The sequence below is a fragment of the Bacidia gigantensis genome (assembly GCF_019456465.1).
Source record: "Bacidia gigantensis strain McMullin 20006 chromosome Unknown contig_231, whole genome shotgun sequence".
NCBI lineage: Eukaryota > Fungi > Ascomycota > Lecanoromycetes > Lecanorales > Ramalinaceae > Bacidia > Bacidia gigantensis.
The window spans coordinates 677721-699972 of record NW_025408598.1 but is presented as its reverse complement, the minus strand read 5'-3'; the positions used below and the strand labels follow the sequence as shown (position 1 = coordinate 699972).

At 49.5% G+C, this 22252-nt stretch overlaps 5 protein-coding genes across 5 annotated transcripts; 3 read left to right on the top strand and 2 right to left on the bottom strand.

Moving 5' to 3' along the window:
- Window positions 1-2788: 2788 nt before the first annotated feature.
- Window positions 2789-4732, bottom strand: KY384_004219 (uncharacterized protein; the record flags this gene model as incomplete). The annotated part of the gene is made up of 3 exons (XM_044812725.1): window positions 2789-4049; window positions 4101-4444; window positions 4535-4732. The coding sequence occupies 3 exons, from the start codon at window positions 4730-4732 to the stop codon at window positions 2789-2791; spliced, it is 1803 nt and encodes a 600-aa protein (XP_044670145.1).
- A 1854-nt stretch (window positions 4733-6586) lies between these two features.
- On the top strand, window positions 6587-7744 carry KY384_004218 (uncharacterized protein; the record flags this gene model as incomplete). The annotated part of the gene is made up of 1 exon (XM_044812724.1): window positions 6587-7744. One exon carries the CDS (start codon window positions 6587-6589, stop codon window positions 7742-7744), a length of 1158 nt encoding a protein of 385 aa, XP_044670144.1.
- A 3527-nt stretch (window positions 7745-11271) lies between these two features.
- On the top strand, window positions 11272-13248 carry KY384_004217 (uncharacterized protein; the record flags this gene model as incomplete). The annotated part of the gene is made up of 1 exon (XM_044812723.1): window positions 11272-13248. One exon carries the CDS (start codon window positions 11272-11274, stop codon window positions 13246-13248), a length of 1977 nt encoding a protein of 658 aa, XP_044670143.1.
- A 2266-nt stretch (window positions 13249-15514) lies between these two features.
- KY384_004216 (uncharacterized protein) lies at window positions 15515-17143 on the bottom strand (the record flags this gene model as incomplete). Its single annotated transcript, XM_044812722.1, has 1 exon — window positions 15515-17143. The coding sequence occupies one exon, from the start codon at window positions 17141-17143 to the stop codon at window positions 15515-15517; it is 1629 nt and encodes a 542-aa protein (XP_044670142.1).
- A 1976-nt stretch (window positions 17144-19119) lies between these two features.
- STT3 (oligosaccharyl transferase stt3 subunit) lies at window positions 19120-21741 on the top strand (the record flags this gene model as incomplete). Its single annotated transcript, XM_044812721.1, has 6 exons — window positions 19120-19249; window positions 19339-19362; window positions 19418-19498; window positions 19621-20214; window positions 20262-21420; window positions 21471-21741. 6 exons carry the CDS (start codon window positions 19120-19122, stop codon window positions 21739-21741), a joined length of 2259 nt encoding a protein of 752 aa, XP_044670141.1.
- Window positions 21742-22252: the final 511 nt, after the last annotated feature.

Sequence of the window (22252 nt, the reverse complement as noted above, 5' to 3'; positions counted from 1 at the left end):
CTACCAGCTCAATCTTCATAGATGTTGCGAATATGAGCTCGTATTGATGATCTGGCACGTAGGAATAATGGACACGCATCCTCGGCAGTCTCTTGGAGCAGTGTGAAAGACAACCGTGTACGCCCGCAATGTCAGCCCTTCGCTTGTTTGAGCATGGAGCGATTCCTTCCTCGGATTCACTTACCTGATCCGGCGCAATGAACAACAGCCACTGTAGTCTGCCCATATCATCATGTAGCACGATCTGCCACGAGGAGTAAGCTCGAAGAGATGCGAAGAATAGATGACCTCCGCCCTCAGCCGGTCAATCTGCGCTTTCGTCACGTCCTATGGGAACCGATCATCTGCGCACACGCCCGCGATGGCACTTGCAAGAGCCTCAACTCAGCACCGGATGGCGGATTCGCGGTACGTCAGAAAGGCTCGGATTGGCGCAGGATTGGCGAGAAGGAGAAAGATAAAAGGAAGCTTAAATCCAAACACACGAGACGAGAAGGTCCGTGCTTGGTCGCATCATCCAGTGATTTGCAATGTTTCGCATTGTTTGGACTCTTTGGAGCACTTGGAGCGGTGTAAATCTCGACCTTCTCGTGTGTGGCTGAAAGTCAATCGTCGCCCTTACAGCGCAAACTGTCACACTGCAGCGCCAAGACCACCGCGACTTCGCTCGCCCAGACATCCTTCGTCCTTTCTCGACTCGTCACATTGCTGGATCTTCTTCACCCAGATACAATCTCGATCTCAGCTGCCAGAAGCCGTTAAGCTTTTCGACTTCCCTGGCGAATGTGACCGCCTGAAAAGCTCTCCCACATATCACATTTATCATCCATTCCAAACCCTTTCAACAGCCGTTCCAGTTGCTGCCCAAGTCTGAATCCATACTGTCGTGCTCCCCAATCTTACGCGTAGCCTTTTGGGTTCTCATTGCTTTTCGTACCTGCATATTGCTTGTGGTGCAACATGTAGGTTCAGCTAGCCTCCGAAGCTATAGCTTTCGAGCCACCATTTAGCCATGTGCTCAGGCCACCACCGTGACGATTTAAATTTAACGCCACTATCAAAGGGATGGTATCTTGTATCTCGCAGGTATTGCCAGATTCGTGGGAGTTCGTACTGGTTGATGAGCTAAACGTCGGTTAGATTCTCGCTGCTGGCGCATATTAGCTGCGTCTTGGTCCATCTCGGGTGTATAGTTGCAAAAGTAAGCAATCAATGGCCGTCTCAAAAGAATCTATGTTTTGCCTCTTTATCGCCCTGCAAGCAGCCATCACTATTTGACTGCATGTTCAATGGAAGCTGTTGACCGAGACATCTCAGATGCACAAGTATGCCAACGTGTCCTTCGTCTCAGGTGGGATCGGTACCACCAACATTAAACGAGCGGTTCCAGACGACCGATTATCAAATATCAGCAAAGTTACCCACCGCTCTTTCAAAATTTCAAGGCTGCCGGGAACTAGTGTAGACCATGGCAAAGTTTGAAGATGCTTTCACAATCCATTCAATCAGTAAGTGCAAACATTTGAGTGGCGAGAAAGATTTACTTAGTTCTCGTACCACTCATGCTCGGTAAGGTGAAGTGATTGCAGATTGACGAGAAAGACTGTGACTGACTTTGAGTAGCCATGTCGACTATTAAAGCAGACAAACCGTCCTCTTGAGAGTTTGGTCCAAGATCATTAGCCGCAACTTCGCTTTGAGATACCAGCAGTCTTCGCTCAAAAGCTTCATTTTTCGGTTGTGTTCTTTCGGTTATTCTCCTCAGCATGCGGCATACGACTCGCGTCACTTCAATGTGTGACCTCAACGCCATCGCCGGATCCTATGAGACGCGATCTCCAATCGAGGAGCGCATGCTGGATTCCGTGGGAGATGGAGGGTTCTCCAATCACGCAAGGACATTGATGCCGGTGAGAAATCAAGAGATTTTCATGATAATTGAAGAAAAGTTGAACATGTGAACAGGATGGCAAGATGCCAGGAGTGCGCTGCCCTCGCTGCGCAGAAAAAGGAATCGAGCAGTGGGTGCTGCCAGGCAAACATTGTCCACGCTGTAGTCAGCCCTGTTGAGAATACGTGTGGCCAGGTATGGGGAAGCATCCAAGACTTTTTGTCTATGACTGACCATAACGAAGCGTAGGGAGGCGAACACGACAATCATAGCTTCCCGATGATAGGCTATCGAGGGAGAATTCAGGAAAATGGTCCTCAAAATATTATTCGAGGTTTTGAGGGTCCACGGTGTATTCCCTTTTAAGGTGTATTCAGATAGATGCGTATGCGGTCATACATAGAAAGGCTGCGTTTGTGGGTTCTTAGAAATGAAAAGCCATACATACTAATTGCCAATGGATGAGATTTTAATGCACTAGTCGCCCGCAAGCGCTTGAAAGCTTTGGACTAAAGCAACGACGGCGGCAAGCATCTGATTGAGTATGCAGGCATACTTTGATGCAGACTGTTCGTTGCCGCGAGAGCCGCACTAACGTACGAACTAGCATGGCGAAGTGTGGGACCGACTTGGACTTGGACTTGTACTACATGCTGATTAGCAACCATGCTGGTGACACAGATGTCGTCATTTGCAGGATGGATGTCTTCAATATGCCTTGGCCAAAGAAATGCGAATCGACTCACCGTACTAGCATCTAGTCACGCGAAGGACATATTCCTGTAACGTGATCTACAAGGTCAAAGGTAGGTTTGCTTGCTTCCACTCTCTAATTCGATCAAGAGCCCTGCAGCCTTTGCTTGAGACGACTTTCAAAGCCCCTTCGTAGGAATGTTGTCAAACGAGAGACTTTTCAATTCCTAGAAGTAGCACCCCGCGACATTCGTTGCCCTCCGAATCCATCAGATGCAAGAACCTCCAGCCCTCCTTCAGACGATCAAGCCTAGCACAAGCCCAGGCGGCTAAGGGATCTTTTCCCATTTCATCATTCAGGACTTTTATTCTCAAGAAGCTGATACTCTCCACTACTCCAGGTATATCTTTGAACTCAATGTTCGTATCATTAAAATCAATTTCAGTACTGCCCTTGCAGTCCATCTTGAGAGTGTGTTTGAATTTTCCATCTTCCTCGTCTTTGGCTTTGCCATCATTCTCGATAGGGGCTCCGGTCCGCTCTGAGGTCTTTTCAACGTGCAACTCGACCTTGAGGTAGGGGCGAAAGGAGTGGGCGGATTTCATAGTAGAGGGAAGTGGCAGATCTTGTCCAGCAAGGATCCTGAGACTGAGTGAGAGGTTTTTATGTACAATGGCATCAGCCTGCGATTGCTTGCCGATGCTCTGAATCTCGCCGGCACGAGGGCCTGGGTTTGAATTTGGATGCCCGACAATGGTCCTGGCACCGAGGTAGCCCTCAGGCTTCAGTACCCATCCAGAGGAGCCGTCGAACATCGCATTGTTCAACATCATGCCTTGGTCCCACCGCTGCCAGTTGAGTGCGACTATCTGAACTCCTTTTCTCCAGAAGATTGATGGATCAAGGTTGTCACTACGGACCCGAAGCCCCGAAGGAAAGGCCCGCATAAGAAAGTTTCGGTTGTGCGAGAACAGCGTAGGGCCACTTGATTCATGTACCTCCATGAGTTTCTTTTCGGATAACGAGAAGACGTGGGTGGGCACAAGGGCATCGGGAGACGACAAGTTTGAAAAGTGATATGACCTAGTATAAATACCCAATGCCGACAGTGAAGGTATGATTGATGATTTCTTTTTCTTCGCCTCCGCTTTGATCGCATTCACATCGTTTGTCGAAGAAGATGAGGACGACATGATAGAGACTTTAGATCTTTTCTTTGGTAGCGACTTGACTCCCAAATTGTTCTCCTTCCCCGGTTCCGTTTCTGTAGCTTTCTTGGGATGAACAAACTTTACTTTGATGAGGACCTTCCTTCTGAGTGAGCTTGGACTTGGAAGTGACAAGTCTTCATCAGGTGGAGCGGATACGAGATGTCCTTTGAATGTTGATTGAATGATCTCGACCATGATTTCTTGCTGCTCTGGGCCCGCGTGTACTTCTAGACTGATTATGATTGGAAGGTCGCTGCCATTTGACTCAGTAAAAAAGGGTTCAACCGCGAGAAGGACTTTTCACCTATTGACAAATGCAGCATCCATGATTGCAGAACAGACATTCCGAAATGGGATCTCTTTCGTCAGTGTATAACCATGTAGAACTCGAGGCTCTGCTCTTGCAGTAGTTGAGGCCGATGTCCAAGGAGTTGGCATTTTCATGGATCCATCCTCAGCCTCGGCGTTTGTTTTCGCGGATGCTTGGGGGTCATCTCGAGATTTTCTTGTGGAGAAGGCCTTGCTGAAGTAATGCTTGAATTTACCCTTCTTTTCAGAGTCTTCGTGGCTCGGAGAATGAGCTTTGGGAGAATGGGGTTCACCATTCCACACATCGATCTCAATACATCGACATCCACGAAGTAGCGCCTTGAAGAATTTATGTTAGATTTGTCTCACTAATGGGAGATATGACGGGTCGTATCGCGTTCCTTGCATTCAAAGTCTCAGAGTACGTACAGTGGTATACGGAGCAGTACTTGCGTCGCTGTAGAGCTGATTGCCAGTCAGGTAGGTGTTGTGGCTGCTGTTGATGAAATAATTCGAAAGAGGATGTTCAAGGCTGTAAGAGGGTGCTGGCTTGAAGGCACTTGACTCAGCAGAGCTCATATACTGCAAAAATTTGTTATCATGTGGTGGTAAGGAGACCTCTGCCATTTGCGTCGCTGGCAGATGTCGTCGCCCCGTGGAAATGGTCTGCAAGTAGCTGAGAACGATTGGTGAGAAGTGAGTTACGATTGACATGTCGTTATGCTGTGAGGCTGGAGCTGTAATCGACTTCGACATGATGATCTGATCGGCTTGTCGCGCATTCCAGTGATGTTCAGCAACTCAGATGTCTGGTCGGGGACAACGCATGTCGTTGTTTGGACGGGTCAGCATCTGGATGATGAAGGTCTTGTTGACCTGACAAAGCATGCCACAACCCTTGGAAGACTAGCACTATCGGTGGAGCACATCTCAGGGTGTCAGATCTCCTAAGGATCAATGCTTACTCTCTGTGCTTGAGCTCAAGCCCGAAGTCGCAACCTGCGCTAGGTCAAAAATTGAGCCGAAAGTCAATTGGATGAGACCTAGTTATATCATTAGTCAGCATTGGACGTCGCCTTTTGACACCCTCACACCATTTGGAGCATTCATCAACATCGTCTTTAGTCTCGAGAAACGAGTATCGTCTACGGCTGCTAAATTGGAGGTCACCCTTCATTGCAGTATACCATAGTGCTTCCACCACCTCGTACGGACGTGTGCCTTCCATTTCTCACGAAATGGAAAAAGACTCTTCACGCTCAATGGTATACATGATTGCTGCACCCGTCTGGCAATTGCCTCATTGTTCCCATAATTATTGAGAAGCTGTGTTTTAGGGCGGAAGAATGTCATCATTCAGGATTGGCCGTCATCATCATCCCTCCATCGTGACTTCCGTCACGGCTTGACACTGCTCTTTAGCGCCCTACAAATTTTAGTTCACAATCGCTCTCATTAAATTCTCTCTCTCTTTAACTTGCAAGTAACCAGTAATGTTTGCTATTCATAATTGAACGACCCCTCCTTTATTGCTTCGCGTTTCGCTGTAATAGTATCATAAGAATATTGATATTCCTGCTTCACGTCTCCACGCCCTAAATTTGCCCCTAATGACGATTCCAATCATCTAAGTCATGATATCGCTACATCCTCGTGGTCTCATTGATATTCTGGTGTCACTGAGTTATCGGCAATGAACACAACAGCGCTTTGTATGCTTGTTCATCATCGATCGTTGCTATGCCATTGAGGTAGAATTTCCAAACAATACTCCGGAATCATCATTGACAGCAGAGCAGCATTCCTCCAGGGCAACTTATGGTGCCCGGTCAGACCTATGTTGGTATACTTCCTGGGGATCGACGACCTTCATTTGTTCGCAAGAAGTCAGCGTATTATCGTGATCGATCGGTACTTGGGGAAGTACTGAGCAACGTTTTTGCACCTTGTCGGCAACGAAAGTCTCGATCGAACAAGATGCAATCATGGTCGCGCCTTGATTACTATGATTCTGACTATGAGTACGAGTATTATCCTTCGAGACACCGACGCTACATGCGTCGACGGCGTGTTCCAATACTCCCTCCGGATCCGTGCGATCCACGTACCACCAAGCACAGTTGCTCTGCTTGTGGCAAGTTTAGGTCCCCCGCATGGTCATCTCGTCATCCTCTTCTTCCCGGGGAGGTCCCAAAACCAGGACTTTGCAGATCATGTCGTGGCAAAAGTACATCAAGCGAGGAGAGTGAATGCGACCACCGCACACGCAAAAAATATAAGCCCTGTCGTCACGGGTCCTGTTCATACAATCGTCATCACTGCAGCGAGTCATCTGAAGACTGCTGTCATTCCCGGAGTCAACGACAACAGTATCCTTCCGGCGGCCATCGTCACAGGGATTGCGTCCTCACGCGTACACCTTCGAGAGAAAGTGTCAACATATTTATTGACAACAATTCTGGTGCGCAATGTCGTCCACATATGGCAAGAGAGCCTACAAGCTCCACTGGAGACGAAATTGAGGTTGTTAGCAGAGCCGCGCCTCGAGCCAGGTCTAGATGTAGCATTGTTGTCGATGAATTCGAGGACCCCCCTCCGCCGCGCAAGAGGAGTACGAGCAATATTCGAGTAGTCAAATCTCGTAGACAACGGCGTCCAGTGTACGCGGAAGAACCGGAAATGTGGCCGCGCCGACGCCGCTATCGAAGTGGCAGCCATGTCAGCTTTGTTGACGAACCAGATGAAGTAATCGTGTCTCATTCTCGGAAGTCAAGCCGCGCACCTCGAGTATACTACGATGGAGCCAACTCGGGTCAGTATGAATTTAGAGATCAGGCTGATATTTTGGCTACACCCGACGATAACCAATCAAACGGCTCAGATCATGCTGATTCGATTGAAATGCGCTGGGATCAGCCCCGAAATACACTTTCCTTATCACATGACACAGCAGAGACTCTTAATGACTGTATCAGACTGATTGATATTCGCTCTGAGAGAGAGGAGTCGAGCATTCCACCGTCACGCCCTTTTGCTGATTCCTCGGTCTTCGCGCACGATCTTGAGATCGGGTCTGACGACAACTCACAAACTGGGGATGCAGCTGACTTATGCGACACCGCTCATGTTGAAAGCGTAAGGGAAGATGAGAAGGAAGCTTCAGCAATCACGCACACGATGAGTTCACGTACAGAGAATATGAGAATACAGTCTGACCAACAACACAGCCAAGCAAGTCAACTAATGCAGGCCAGAAATGACGGTAACGAAGGGCACCTATTGGCTGGATCTGATGAAAAATTTAACAGATTCCAAACTTCTGACAGAGGAAGTAGTTCGAATGATTCATTCTGCAGACTTTCATTTGAAGCCGAAGTGCTAATGCCTTCTAATGACCCTGCTCATCCAGACCATCCTGATCATGTTTGCTGGTTGATAGCGTCCGACCACATCGCACCAGTAGGCAGACCAGAGGGCGGCATCGGTTACGTGGACAACGAGGCTTCTTTTAGTAGCTCTGGCACTGCCGAGCCTGCGATGCCACTCAAAAATGATTTCAACGATGCTTGGATCGAACTATCAGATGATGGTAGCCAGTATAACGATAATTGCAGTCCAACGATCCCCTCCACAAGATAGACGGATTGCAATCTAGAAAATTGAAGACCGACTATCACACAGTCAAGTTGAATCAGGAGGAGAATGGTCAGAAGGAGAGACAGCGGTTGCAGGATGCTTATCTTTAAGAAATGTCAATGCAATACGCCGCACCAGAGATACCTCTCCTTCATCCATTGGCTCTCTGGACCGAGATGCGACTTGGCATTGTCACAAATAATTCAATGAGAGACACAACAATCCGATGACTGGACAAATCTTACGATCAACTTCTCTTTCCCTGTCAAAATTCCCGCCATGAGATGAGGATAAGAAAAACGTTACCAGTAATGCCTAGGCTTCTAAATTTGCAGGAGAGCGGGAGGACATATAAAGTCCCCTATTTGTTCAAGCCTAATTGAATACCGCAGGGGGCTGAAGTTGTGGATTCTTGTAATACACCTCGTAGGTCCACGCCATGGACTAATCCTAATGATCAAAAGCCGGACTTTGTTCGTAGCCCGTTTACCTAAACTATTATGCTGTGCTCTTACCCTTTTGACACCAAAAACTCCGGATTCGCGTGCGGCAACACAGCCATCAATCATGAGTGCTTGGTCTCTAGTTGATCTTGCAATTAGTAGTATGGCCGCATCAACGACATTGATGCGAAACGGAGGAGTCCTTCACTCCGCTCTAAATGTTCTCAATCTCACGCAAAAAACTGCGGATATGCAAGCTGCGGCAAGTACGTTGGACGGGCGAAAACGGGTGCTTTGAATTCCAAAAAGCTGCGTCTGGGTAAAAGAAGATGGATATTTGACAAATCATAAGGTGGGGATTGTGGTATGAGTCAATGGTCATTCGTGGGGTGACGTGCTTGAATGATCCAAACGCCAAACAGACATGTAGCTTCCCAAAATCCTTCATACATAGAAAATAAGAAGACAAATTTGAATGAATGCGGCAGGACAAACTGACCAATATCCACTCCATCTGGAGAAATCTAGAACAATAGATTATCCTCCAAAACTGTAATTGTTGATCTGACTGAAACCACGTCTAAGGTACCTCCATACTTTAGCGAAAGGACTTCCAATGTGATCCTTTTAAGGATGACGAAAACGGCAAGGATTGGGTGACCATAGGGTGATCAATGCGATGATTCTGCATTCCTTTGGGCTCTTTCACGTTTACTACGTGCTGTGACCAAGCATTGGTAGAGCATCCGATGCGTCGTGAAGGTTGGTGGTTCCAGATCAGATTAAGCGAAACGTGGGAGTATGCCTCCGGGCGCAGTGCGACATAAGTGCCTTTAGGAGAAATCTTGTGCATATTCAGGATCATCTAGCTCATTTGACTATTTCTTCGATTGGTCGCAATGGGTGTGGAGGCGAAGCAAGTATCTTGTACCTCGTAAACCAGCCTCTGCGATTTACTAGGCAAGAAGCACCCTAATGAGGGCCCTAAAGACCCCGCTGGAGACACAGCCACAAACCCCCAATCAAGGCTGCTTCCCCCAAGCTCCCGCGAGCTACCACGTATTGGAAGTCCTAGTCCTAAGGTTAGGCAAGTAGTCCTGAGGTAAACTTCTCCACCATCGACCACCGTCCCCGCCGTCAATTCAACTCTAACCAAAAGTAAGCGTACAGAGTCCGCCTCGTCACACCATTTCAGCTGGTCTGGACGAAAGAACGTCATACAACCCTTTCGGTCAGGTGCATCACCTGTCGCGTACAAATCTCAATGAGTCACAGTACAGCTTTCGCCTACAGCGGGGAAGGGAACGGCGCCGGTCTTTACACACTATCTCTACACCCCTGGCTCGAGCGCGCGCTCGGGTGATTCCTCCCATCATTCCCACGACTGTGGGACGATTGTTTGATGCAAGATAAATCGACGGGCGGAATGGTGAAACAGGGGATCGATTTAGTCACGGCCGGAGAGGACAATACGACGCTGTTGGCTCCCCCGGGGGCGCTTCTAGCAGGTTTGCCAGTGGGCGGCAGGAGGGGCCAAATACGAATTTCGAAGAGCCGGAGGGTAGGATTGGAATGCATGTCAGCAATCTGATACCCCTTGTACTACGGAAGTGCCGGCAGTCTCGTGGTTGTGGTTGGGGGGGTTTCCTTCGTCGTCGGTGTCGCCCCCCAAAATCATAAGGTGATATATATCCCGCATAGTATCGGGGCGCTGCCAAGAGATTAGTGCGCGCTAGTTCTGGATCTCGATCGGGCAATCGATCAGCACAGAGCCGCACTAGACGCTACCCAGCAAACATCCAAACTCCATTTCTGGAAAAAGGCGTTTGTCGAAGGCAGGTGCACGCCCACCCACGGGCGATGCTGTTGTCTTCGAGCGAAGTCCCTGGACGCGTGAGAAATCTCGCCCCCGCGGCCGATTCGAGGAACGATGAGCGTCGGTCTAGACTTCTCCCCACAGGCATTGGCTCGACCTCTCAGAACCCAGGACTTGCGACCCTCTGTTGCTCGCACCGCCCAAAGAGGAATTGTTTGCACATGAGCCGTTTGAAAATAATGCTTCTGGAACCGGCTGCCATGTACCTAGAGCTCAGGGCGCTTGCTCCTCTGGTTGGCTGCAGTTGACCTTGTTCAACGGCACAGCCGAGTCCAGCTCAGCGAGAAAGTACTCTCCCATTCTCTCTCGTTTCTCACAAGTGCCACACAATAATCCAGGATGCCTTGCCGCAGTGCCGGCTGAGAACCCGGCGCGTGAACACTGATGAAGCGTGTCAACGTCCAATGCATTTGCGCTTGTCGGTGATTTTTCTCCTGGCCATTGGGAATCGGTACCATTGCAGTTCGCGATCATGGAGCGGAGCTATTCTTGAGCTATTCTTGAAAGAAGGATTATATGCATATGTTGCTTACCTCTGATGATCGGCGCAGGCTACCCCTGCATGCTTTCCCGTTTAAAATGCTTCATTATTGACAATTTCTTTCGCTAGAACCCCTGTTCATCTTGGACCTACGGTGCGTGACACTAACATGTTCGGTGAGAAGTGAACTAATTATTCTAGTCCCCCTTTCACCCCCATCTGCTGCATGGGATGAAGCTTACGCTCCTGAAATCCTCCTGGTGTATTTTAGTGCGGCTCCGGGGCGTGTCACGAGAAGCCAATGCTTCGTGGACGCACAGCAATTGATAAAACATCTAGTGTGGCACTGCTTTCTTTCTCGAGAAAACAACCTGACTGCCCTGCGAAAAGCCGGATGCCAACTTCGCCTCCTCTTTCTGCATCCTCGGCCAACGTGGCGCAAAGCGCGTCTCTTGGTGTCACCGAACGTCACCCATAGCGAGCAGTCGAGTGACTACAAAGTGGTTTCTTTTCACCCCGTCTACTTTTCGACCGTACAACTTCCACATCACTTGCGCCGCCTCTGCGCGCTGTGCTGATAACATTTTGAGTCATTGAGTCACGAACCACCAATTGCTGGGCTCAGTCTTCCCTGGAGCGTAAACTATAAATATCCTCAGCCTGCAGATTTTTGAGGCTGTAGGTGGTGGCACGAAACTCGAAGAAATTAATCCCCCCTCAGGAGCTTACAATGCTACGAACTCATTCCGTCTATGATCATTTGAACATTGGTGTTGACCGCGATCCAAAGTGGACTGATACCTGGACCGAAGACTTTGACCTGGATATCCTGCCCTCGGCTCTTGAGCTGATGGAGAACCAAGCCAACGGCCAAATGAGCCCTTACACGCTAAAATATCCAATGCCTCAAGGTCTGCAGAGCCTTGATCAACAGCTGCCCCTACGATCCCACAGCCCCCTCGATGCTCCCAATGCCTGGACGTCAAATTTCCATGGGCCCAGTGGACAGAGTGCGTCACATCCATCTTCCTTTGGACCAAGCCCGCCTTCCGTGCCTCCGTCCCTTAAGATACCGGACTCTGTTCCTCATGCCCCGTCATGGCACGGTAGTGGAGCCGCAAACGATTTTGACGCCCCCTCTACCATCGACCCAGGAAGTCCTCCTACACCCGCAGCTCGTTCTGACATAGACGTCAAAGTGGCCCCTCCATCTGATTCCTCCTGGACGAGTGGACCATCCATCTCCACCTTTCATCAGCGACGTCGATTCTTAGACTTCAAACAGGAAAGGCCGGATCACTTTGCATCCGGAGGTGGGGTCTCCCTTCCACAGATCCTCCCACCAGTGGAAGACAGACCTTATCACTGGGATGCTCATGTTAACTCGAGTAACTGGCCATACGGTCGTCCAGACCTGAATCCAGCTCACCATCATTCATTCCAAGCAATGGAACGTGATCTTGGGGAGGTTGAGGGCCCCACAGTGAGCCCGAGCGCACTGCAACCGCAGGAGCAACCAGCCATGGCGGAAGGAGAGCAAGAAGATGATCCGAATGATGATATGGAAGATGCTCCATATGAAAGCGATGACGAAGAGTACCGACCAGGAACAGCCCCGTCCCAAATTTCTGGACGCCGGAATCCCAGAAGGACTCAAATTCAAGGATCCCAGAGCAGCCGCAAACGTCAGCCCGCCCGTCAGAAGGACATGATGAAACCTGTACGTGATGACGCCTATCGCATCACTAAGTCTCACTCCACCACCCATCCGACCTCCTCCTTGACACAGCCTAGAGACTCCTCTACCTATCCCTGCACCCACTGCCACAAACCCTTCTCCTCCCCTTCCACCCTGCACAAGCACACCCTTACCACCCATACTCGCCCTTTCATCTGCACTTTCGCACGCTATGGATGCCCTCAAACCTTTGGCTCTAAGAACGAATGGTCCCGACACATCAAAGTGCAGCACCTCCGTCTCGAAGTTTGGCGCTGCGACATTGACAAGTGCGCGACCGGCCTCAATTCAAATCACAACTATAGTCTCCCTAGTGGAAACGGTGGGGAGCGATCACACGATTTTGATCGTAAGGACCTGTTTACCCAGCATCTCCGCCGCATGCATCAGGATCTCTACACCAAGGGCTACTTGAACGCTCATTTTGGGGGCGCGAAACAACAGCTTGAGAGCACCGTGCAACGGCGTTGCCATCTCATTCTAAGGCAAACACCCACAGGGACGATGTGCCCCTATTGCGACAACGCCTCACCAGCGGCGACACCAAGAGGCCATCGCCATGGCAGTGCTCCCCATACCCGTACTGGCGGCGGTACCCCAGGATTCGATACCTGGGAGAACATGCTCGAGCACGTGGCCCGTCATCTTGAGAAAGGGGATGGAGCGGGAAATCCAGGGAAAGAAGACCTGAATCTCAAGAACTGGTTGATGAAGGAGGAATTGCTGCAGTGGCGGCACGATATGGGGAGTTGGAGAATCGTTGGGTGTGAGGGCAAGAAGAGTAACACCGCTAGCACTGCTTCTGGTGGCGTTGGTGGAGGAGGAGGAGGGAGGGGTGGTGCTATCGGTGCAGGATTGAGAGGAAAGCAGAATACGAGGGATACGAGGGCAAGGAGAAGAAGGATTGTGAAGCTTGAAGATGATGAGGATGACGAGGAAGAGGTGGATGCTGATTATGATGACTACTAATGTGACCTAACGGATACCCCTTTTCTTTTCTATATCTATTTTGGAGAGGGCGACCGGAGAAGATGATACCACGGACTCTGCACGATGGAAAAAGACCTGATATGGATTGGACAGGACATGGGAGGCGTCGCTGGTTAGGGTTGCATTCGGATTCAATGCGCTCCTTTCACATGTTCATGATACCAACAGTCTCCTTATTGTTATTCAGCATCGATCATCGAGCATGTACTGGTCTCTTGGGACAGAAACGTTATGAGTAGCGGTTTAATATAATAGAGCGCGCACAGCTTGGATATGTATAATGTGACAATGATATCATTTCCTACCTAAACCAGCATGTGCTTCACTCGCTGCTCTCCCCGAATTGAACTTACACCGTCCTGCAACCCATAAAGCTGCCACCAATGCTTCGTAACCCCGTCCAGAATGAAACGCTAGGGACAGCGTTCATGCCAATGTCTTTAGATTAGAAAAGGGTACCAGTCTACAGGGCAAAATAGGGTCTATGGTCATGTTGATATTCGTCAGTATGAACGACATCGATGACAAGGCCCGCAAAGACCTTTTCGGGATAGGGAAGGAAAAGACTGCAAGTTCAATTGCTAAATTTAGGATAGACAAACTCGCTAGCAAAGAAGTCAGGTGGCCGTGCTTGCTTGCACCTCAAGGATCAGTATGATCCAAAGGGGGGTCTGAAAGACACATTCGTGAACGCCAAACTCCTACTTGACTTCTTCGCAAGGCAGGCAGGTAGACAAGAAAAGCAGTAATCAACAGCACCCTTCATCCCAATCCACCACGATTGCTCTTGCTCCTCCCCCGATCGCTCAACACGGTCTTTGCTCGTCAGCGCTCGTTCATGTGCTTCTTCTAGAGACAGTCGGCGCAACATTCGCAGCAGTCGGCGCAGCACTCGCATCCCTCTTCGGCAACGCAGCAACAGCAGAGGACGGCCAGACTAGCACATCGATTTCATCAGTTTCCTATCCTTTCTGTTTTGTTGGGTGCGAATCTGAGAGACGTACCATGCCATTAGGCACCCTCTGTCCTTTTTCTGTTTCACGACCACTTGCTGCGGTGGCCCTTGCTGGTATTGCATCGGAGGACCTTGGTTGTAGCCCTGTTGAGGCGGCGGGTAGCCTTGCTGGGGATAGCCTCCGTAACTGTTGAGAGTGTGTGCTGTCAGCGGACTTCTTTGGTATAGAGGGGATGGGAAAATTGATGGCGTATCTGGAGGGGGAAGATAGAATGGACGGTCTTTTGAAAGGGGTAGAGAATATGACCGAGGGTTTTGAGGAGGGCGTACCTTTGCTGGGGATACTGGGGCTGCTGGCCACCGTAATAGCCTTGGTTTGACATTGTGCCGAGTCACTGATTGCTTCGGTGTTGATGTAATAAGGACTGTCTAGGTAGGTGCTTTGTGGCAATCAGTGAGCTGTCGCAATATCGCTGGGGTCGCAGCTGCTTGGCCGCATGAGATAGGTGCCGGGACTCACATTGTTTGGTAGGAGAATATGGCTATTGCGATCAAGTGGGTTAAGCTTCTGTTCTGATGATTTGTTCCGTCTTGGAAAGGCTTGGTAGTCTTGGAACTTCTTGGTGTTTTAGTACTAATAAGGTATTTCCGGGGAGGCTTACGACGCCAGCCACCACCTAAGAGATGCCCTAAGCCGAAAGGAGCCTAGAGTAGTGCAGCGATTCGCTCAGCCACAATTCCAGTCCACGTCCACCGCCCGGATGACAATCCTCGTCCAATGAACCCTACCGCTTGAACATTGATAATGAGACCCCAGAAGCATTCGCAAACGGAACGTCGACAGATCTATGGACCTTTGTACGTTTCTTCGATACCCTAAGAATGCATATTTGAGGAAATGAGGCACAACGTCTACGCGCCCAGCGATGGCCAGGCTAGATCTAGCTCCGTCTCGCTATCCCTCGGCGTAAAATCATGTTGCGTGGACTGGGTCAAGGTTTCATCACTTGGAAATTATATTCAATTTGCCAGATCAAATTACACTACTGCAAATGGAGGGTTAACGCATCTTTGAAGCTCTCCAAGGAGCTTTGAGGAAGTAGTTGAGCATCTTCGCCTTTTTGGATTCAACGGCCCCACGAGGCATCGTAATCCCTCACTTTCGTTGGACACACCGTCGTCACCCGACAATTCGTTGAGTTCGGCAAAACACGAACACTGCAAAAATATGTGCGCAGAAGGTAAACCTTACATGATACGAATTACAGGTCAAGAGCGCAGCACGAGCAATCAACTCGGGGGGAACATCAAGTCATCAAAGTTGTACTCGTAATTGTCGAAAAGAGGAGGATCATCACTTGGTAACGCCTGTGACGATGCAGTTTGGGGCGAGTTCCAAGCTGTTGCAGTCTTGTGCGCGGTGGAGGCTGTAGGAGAAGCGTGTGTTGCAGGTGAGGAGTGCTCGTTGAGGGCGGCTGGCGAGCCCATTACTGACGTGCGTCGCCCTGATGATTCTACCATGTTATTGTTGTGGGTGGGGAAAGCATTAACATCAGGGCTCATGGCGAGGTCAAAACCCTCAAACCCAGCTTCAGGCGGGTACTGCATCTCATCCTGCTGCAGTTGCTGAGCCCAAGTTGCTACACTGCTGTCATACTTCGTGTAAAAGAAATCTGCCTCTTTGAGAGGGAGGCCTTCGCTGTCGACCTCAAAATCGTACATCCACTTTCTCAATTCCTCCATTGGAGGCTCAGTGCCACCTCCTTTACCTCCACGTTTTTCTTCAGGCTTGAGCTTACGATTTCTCTTCTCGCCCCGCGGCTTAGCATTGAAATGTCTTCTTCGCAAGTGCGCTGCTGCGTTATAATATGCGTTGTACTTCTTGAAAGTCCGACATTGTTCGCAACCTGCTAAGAAATCCTGACCCTCCGACTTGTCAACACAGATCCAAACAGTTTTCTTCTCACCGTGAGCTCGCGTGTGATGTCGCCGCAGTTCATGCTCACCCCGGTAGCCTTTGGGTTTCAGATTGCATTTGTCACACTTGGCTTTGGCTGGAATGTGTCGTTCGCAGGGTGGTAGCTTAGCTATTGGGACCCGACCATTCTGACTTTCATGAGACGCTGTACGGCTCATGCTCTGGCTGCTAGACACTGATAAAGGGCCAATTGTGGATTCTGAAGTTGACGGAATGATTGGTCTGATTGCAGGAATTAGCGTGCGATTGCCCGAGTTCGACTGACTACGAAACATGTCAGACACTCGTGGTTTATCGGAATCAGAAGTTCTGGTTGATGGAGAGCGCCCCATGGCCTCGACGCCTTCATCAATGAATGAAAGCTCAGGTTGCTGGCGATTGAAAGCATCCCTTATTTTTTTGTCGTCGGCTACACCACCAGTGTGGCTCAGAAGTTGCCGAGAATCCAGAGGTACTGTACCTATACTTTGTTTGCGAAGCTGTACTTGATTTGAGCTTCTGCTGAAGCTACTGTCAAGGAAATTGTTGTCGTTGGTTGAGGTGTGCTGAGATAGACTTGGTGTCAATTTCAAATGCTCTACGTCTCCGCAAAAAGAGGTGCCAGCCATGCTAGTATCACGGCTCATAGCTACACTGGTCTGAGCGGTGAGAGGGTCAAGGTGAGATGTGATTGACTCAGAAAAAGGGGAGGATGAAAAGTCGGAGGGCGTATTGAGAGAAGGCGACAACGCGAGATTAATGGACGGCCGACGAAACCGGAAGCCATTGCCATTTTCCAAGGGAGACAGGGTCACCTCCTGGCTGCAGTATTCGGAAGGCTCGTAAGTAGTGACAGAGAGCAATTTGGGTGGTCGACGGGCGTTGTTCGTCATGTGAAATGCCTGTTGCTCAAGCTGGTTACAGCCGTTGAACGGTTCCGGCGACGCGAGCCATTGTTTCATGGGGGTAGCTGCAGCAGAAAGATCTCTGCCGCTAGATGATCGAGCCCTTTCATGAAACATGGTGCTTTGCCTCCGAATCGGGGTTTGAGGGGACTCTGTACTATCGCACGGCTGACCAAGTTGCTGCGTAGCGCCGTTGTCCTGAACTCCTATTAGCGGCAATGGATAGATAACAGGGGTAATATTACAAGTTTTCGCCTTTTAGACGGCAACATTTGTGGTTGAGAGATGGATCTCTGCCCAGCCAGCATTTGAAGCGGCGCGGGTGATAGATTGAGATTCGCAATTGTTTTGATACGGGCAAATTTCTGCTCCCATTTCTGTTGACAGTCTTCTGGTGATAAGTTTGTATGATTAGAGAAGACGAGGGCTCTCTCCTGAGTCAGTATGTTTGCGAGGATAGTTTCATTGTTCTCGCCCATAGTTGTGAAGTTGGTTCGCGAATGGGAGATGAAAGCTGAGGCTGTATAATCTTCGGCGCAAGGCAGATTGAACAGAAGGCCTAGAGAGAAGACGTGCTCGCGTAGACTTTGAGCAGTTGAATTTTGTAACTCAGATATGAAAGATAAAGAATAGGAGGAGAATAAGGCAGGCTATAAGGAAGCAATGCAAGTCGCTGGAAGTCGTGATGAGTAGCGTGCACGACGTGGGCCGATCAGGAATTGCTCACATCACGAAAGTCTTACCGAGAGTTCGAATGAGGATGAAGCGTGGAGCATTGACCATTGCGCCCTTGCAAAAAGGCGTAGAACAGTGAGGCGACCCAATCCCTTAGTCTCGAGTGGTGGTGTCACATAGTTCAACGAGTAAGCAAGCAAGACTAAGCGTCCCTATTCGCAACCTGGTCTAGTGTGGTGAGCATTCGGCGACTTTACGAACAACCTGCGACCCCATAAGGCTGCTTCACTGTGCCCAACTTGTAGGCTATCTGGTGAAGGATGCCCCAAGAAATAGCCTCAGACGGTCCAACGCTAAGCAACAGCTTCTAGCTCATGCGCGCGACTTCTGCTTGGGCCTGTGGGGGAAAGGTCTTGGCTGTGTGAAGAGGATGGGTAGAGATGAGTTGGCATCAGATCAAGCGTCTCCGCAGCGACCAGTGCCGGCCAGACCTCGGAAGACGCCAGCGATGTGAAGCTTTACTCTTGGTCTAAGCACTGGCGTCTCCTCATCGATGCTGCACTGTGCTTCATGCAAGCCCCAAGCCTCTCTCAGTCCCGCCAGCATTCCCGCCAGCATTCCCGTGTGGTTGAACGATTTTTAGGTCTCTATTTGGGCGCCTTCGGATATGTACCACACCAAGTCTGATGGGAGCTTCGTATATTCCAATGGCCCCAGGCCGTCCAATAGCCAGGAGCAAGAAATGCTGGCACCGCAATGCTTGCTTGTTGATAACCAAAGGTCCCTCGGTCGTCAAGAGCCACATCTTGTAGCGATTTGTTTTGCAAGTGATAAGTACCAAGTCTGCGAACTTCAGTGCTCTTTCCAGGTTACTCTACCCTGGGGGAATCCCCCTAACCTCATTTTGGCTGCTGTGATAATCCCAAGTGCTGCCCTATCAAACTGGGTGTCTGTATTGGTTGACGGCGGGATTGGCTACGCTTTCATGTTTGAAGAGTCCTACATCAATCACACAGGCTTAAATAAATTGTTGTTCTCATGCAGACGAAGAATGGCTTTTAAGATTAGTGTTGAGTGATACTCACAAGACGCAGAAGTCTTGCTCGTAGCAGATGACCGACAAGCAAACGCTTTAGGCTTGCAGACTCAGCAAAACAGAGCTTCGTTCATAGCAATCATTGGCGCGCCGGGTGTAGACAATTAGCTGTATTGCATAGTCGCAACGGGATGTTCTTTCTTGCTCACTCCATGCCCAAAACGCGGATTTAAGCACAAAGGCCGGCGCCAGCTTGCCGCAAATAGGTCGTCGTGGCTTTTCAAATGATGTTAGCGGTCGACGAGAAGAAACACCTTTCGCAATGGTCGCCCAATCTCTCAGCCCTTTCCTGGAGGGCACCTCCGGTAGAAATACCAGAGTTCTTCTTCGCATCATCATTCTGTGTACAATTGCCGGAGCAGCCGTTGCCAGTCGCTTGTTCAGTGTGATACGTAAGTCAAGCTCCCTGTGGACTTCTAACCCATCAAATTTCCTGATTACATGCCTTTGATTGGTATTGACTAACGCTTTGCACGAACAGGATTCGAGAGTATAATACACGAATGTTCGTCCGCTGCAAGACTTTCGGAAAGGCCGACAAGATACTAAAACCTTTGCAGTCGACCCCTGGTTCAACTTCCGGGCTACAAAATATCTAGTACAAAATGGCTTCTATAGCTTCTGGGATTGGTTCGATGACCGTGAGTTCATTGAATTTAGCACTGGCCGACTCTGCCTTTATTATCTGAAAGAGATAGCCTGAGAGCATGCATACGTGGACATTCTGTTGGCGAAATCTAAGGGCTGACGCAAAGTTCGCTAGGCACATGGCATCCTCTCGGACGTGTGACCGGTGGAACTTTGTACCCCGGCTTGATGGTAACAAGCGGAGTTATCTATCATGCCTTGCGTCTGCTGTCCATGCCTGTGGATATCCGAAATATCTGCGTCCTACTCGCCCCCGGGTTCTCAGGGTTGACCGCGGTAGCTACATACTTGATAACATCGGAGATGAGCACTTCACCATCCGCCGGGCTCTTAGCAGCAATATTCATGGGTATTACTCCAGGATACATATCAAGATCAGTAGCTGGAAGTTACGACAATGAAGCCATTGCCATTTTCTTGCTAGTATTTACCTTCTTTCTCTGGATCAAATCAGTAAAGAATGGCTCTGCAATGTGGGGAGCTCTCACTGCCCTGTTCTATGGCTATATGGTGTCTGCATGGGGAGGCTACGTATTCATTACGAATTTGCTACCACTGCACGCCTTTGTGCTTATCTGCATGGGTCGATATAGCCCGAGACTCTACGTCAGCTATAGTTCTTGGTATGCTCTGGGAACTTTAGCAAGCATGCAGATTCCCTTTGTGGGATTCCTTCCAATCAGAAGCAGTGAACATATGTCGGCACTCGGTACGTCCCAGTCTAAGACACTCTATATCAAATGCTTACGGGTCTAGGCGTATTTGGTTTGATACAGCTCGTGGCATTTGTGGACTTCGTCCGCCAGCAAATTCCTAGCAGACAATTCCAAACACTTCTTCGGGGCCTCATGCTTCTAGTCTTTGTCATCTCTTTAGGAGCCTTGGTGCTTTTGACGGTCAGTGGAGTTATCGCACCTTGGAGCGGTCGCTTCTATTCGCTTTGGGATACAGGCTATGCAAAGATACACATACCAATCATTGCTTCGGTCTCGGAGCATCAGCCAACGGCGTGGCCTGCATTCTTTTTCGACCTAAATTTGCTTATCTGGCTGTTCCCAGCTGGCGTCTACATGTGCTTCCAACAGCTCAAGGACGAACATGTGTTTGTCGTAATATACGCCGTACTCTCCAGCTATTTTGCTGGGGTTATGGTCCGCTTGATGTTGACCTTGACACCAGTGGTTGTCATTGCGGCTGCCCTGGCGCTCTCAAGTGTCCTCGATACATATCTCGTCGCCGAAAACCCTTCTCCACCGGTCAAACAGAACGGCAATGCCAACGGAGATGCTACTCAAAATACCAGCTCGAGCATCAAAGATTCGCTACGGTCAACGAGAAATCCAGTCGTGGGAATTTACTCCTATCTTTCAAAGTCATCAATCGTTGCCACGATAACCGTCTATCTACTCATGTTCGTCCTCCATTGCACATGGGTGACGTCTAATGCGTACTCGTCGCCTTCTGTAGTCTTGGCGAGTAGGCTGCCGGACGGTAGCCAGCACATTATCGATGACTACAGAGAAGCCTATTATTGGCTTCGCCAGAATACACCTCCAAAGGCAAAAATCATGTCGTGGTGGGATTACGGTTATCAAATTGGAGGTATGGCCGATCGCCCAACACTAGTCGACAACAACACCTGGAACAATACCCACATTGCGACGGTTGGTAAGGCTATGGCTTCAAGCGAAGAAGTCAGCTACCCAATATTGAGGCAGCACGACGTGGACTATGTTCTCATCGTCTTCGGTGGTCTTCTTGGTTATTCAGGTGATGATATCAACAAGTTTTTGTGGATGGTCAGGATATCCGAGGGTATTTGGCCCGACGAAGTCAGTGAAAGGAGTTATTTCACCGCTCGGGGCGAGTATCGAGTGGACGACGAGGCGACACCAACGATGCGTAATAGCCTGATGTGAGTTGCTATTTGTTCCGGGAGCAACCCGAATACTGATGTGGTGTAAGGTACAAAATGTCTTACTACAACTACAATAGTCTATTTCCAGCTGGGCAGGCGCAAGACAGAGTCCGAGGATCCAAGCTCCCTGCAGAAGGGCCTCAGCTGAGTACACTTGAGGAAGCCTTCACGAGTGAAAACTGGATTATCAGGATCTATAAGGTAAAGGATCTTGATAACGTCGGACGAGATCACGCCAACGCTGTTGCATTCGAGAAGGGCAACAGGAAGCGAAAATCGACTAAGCGAAGAGGGCCCAGAGTCTTGCGAACTGAATAAAAAGTCACTTCCGTTCAGTGTACGATATTGCAATTCTGTGAAAATCTTGCGAGCTCAGACAGCTCGGTTGAAAACTGTAGTAGGGTAAAGGTTTCGTGAACGTGCATTTAGCGATAGACAATGAGAGCTCAGGGTGATGTATCCATAGGAGTTTGTTAGCCATACAATACTTCACAGCATGGTGGCCTTGCGGAAAATGATCACTTTCGGCCGAAGGAAGGCAATTCTTGCAAATGGACGTTCTCTGCCGCCCTTTGTAGGTGCTAGTGTCTGTCTCTGCCAACCCCCCATTCTACCACCTCATACACCAATTCCATTACAACATTATTTGAACCTGCCAAATGCTTCATCTTTCCTGCCAACCTGAGCCATCGATGAGACAGATACACGAAACACCGGTATGGTTCATGCACACACGGCGACCAAAATGATGTACATCGCTTCGGCCTTCAGGACTGGGTTAATGCAGGGGGCCGGGCGTCGAATATGTATTGCTGCCCAAGACGGGGGC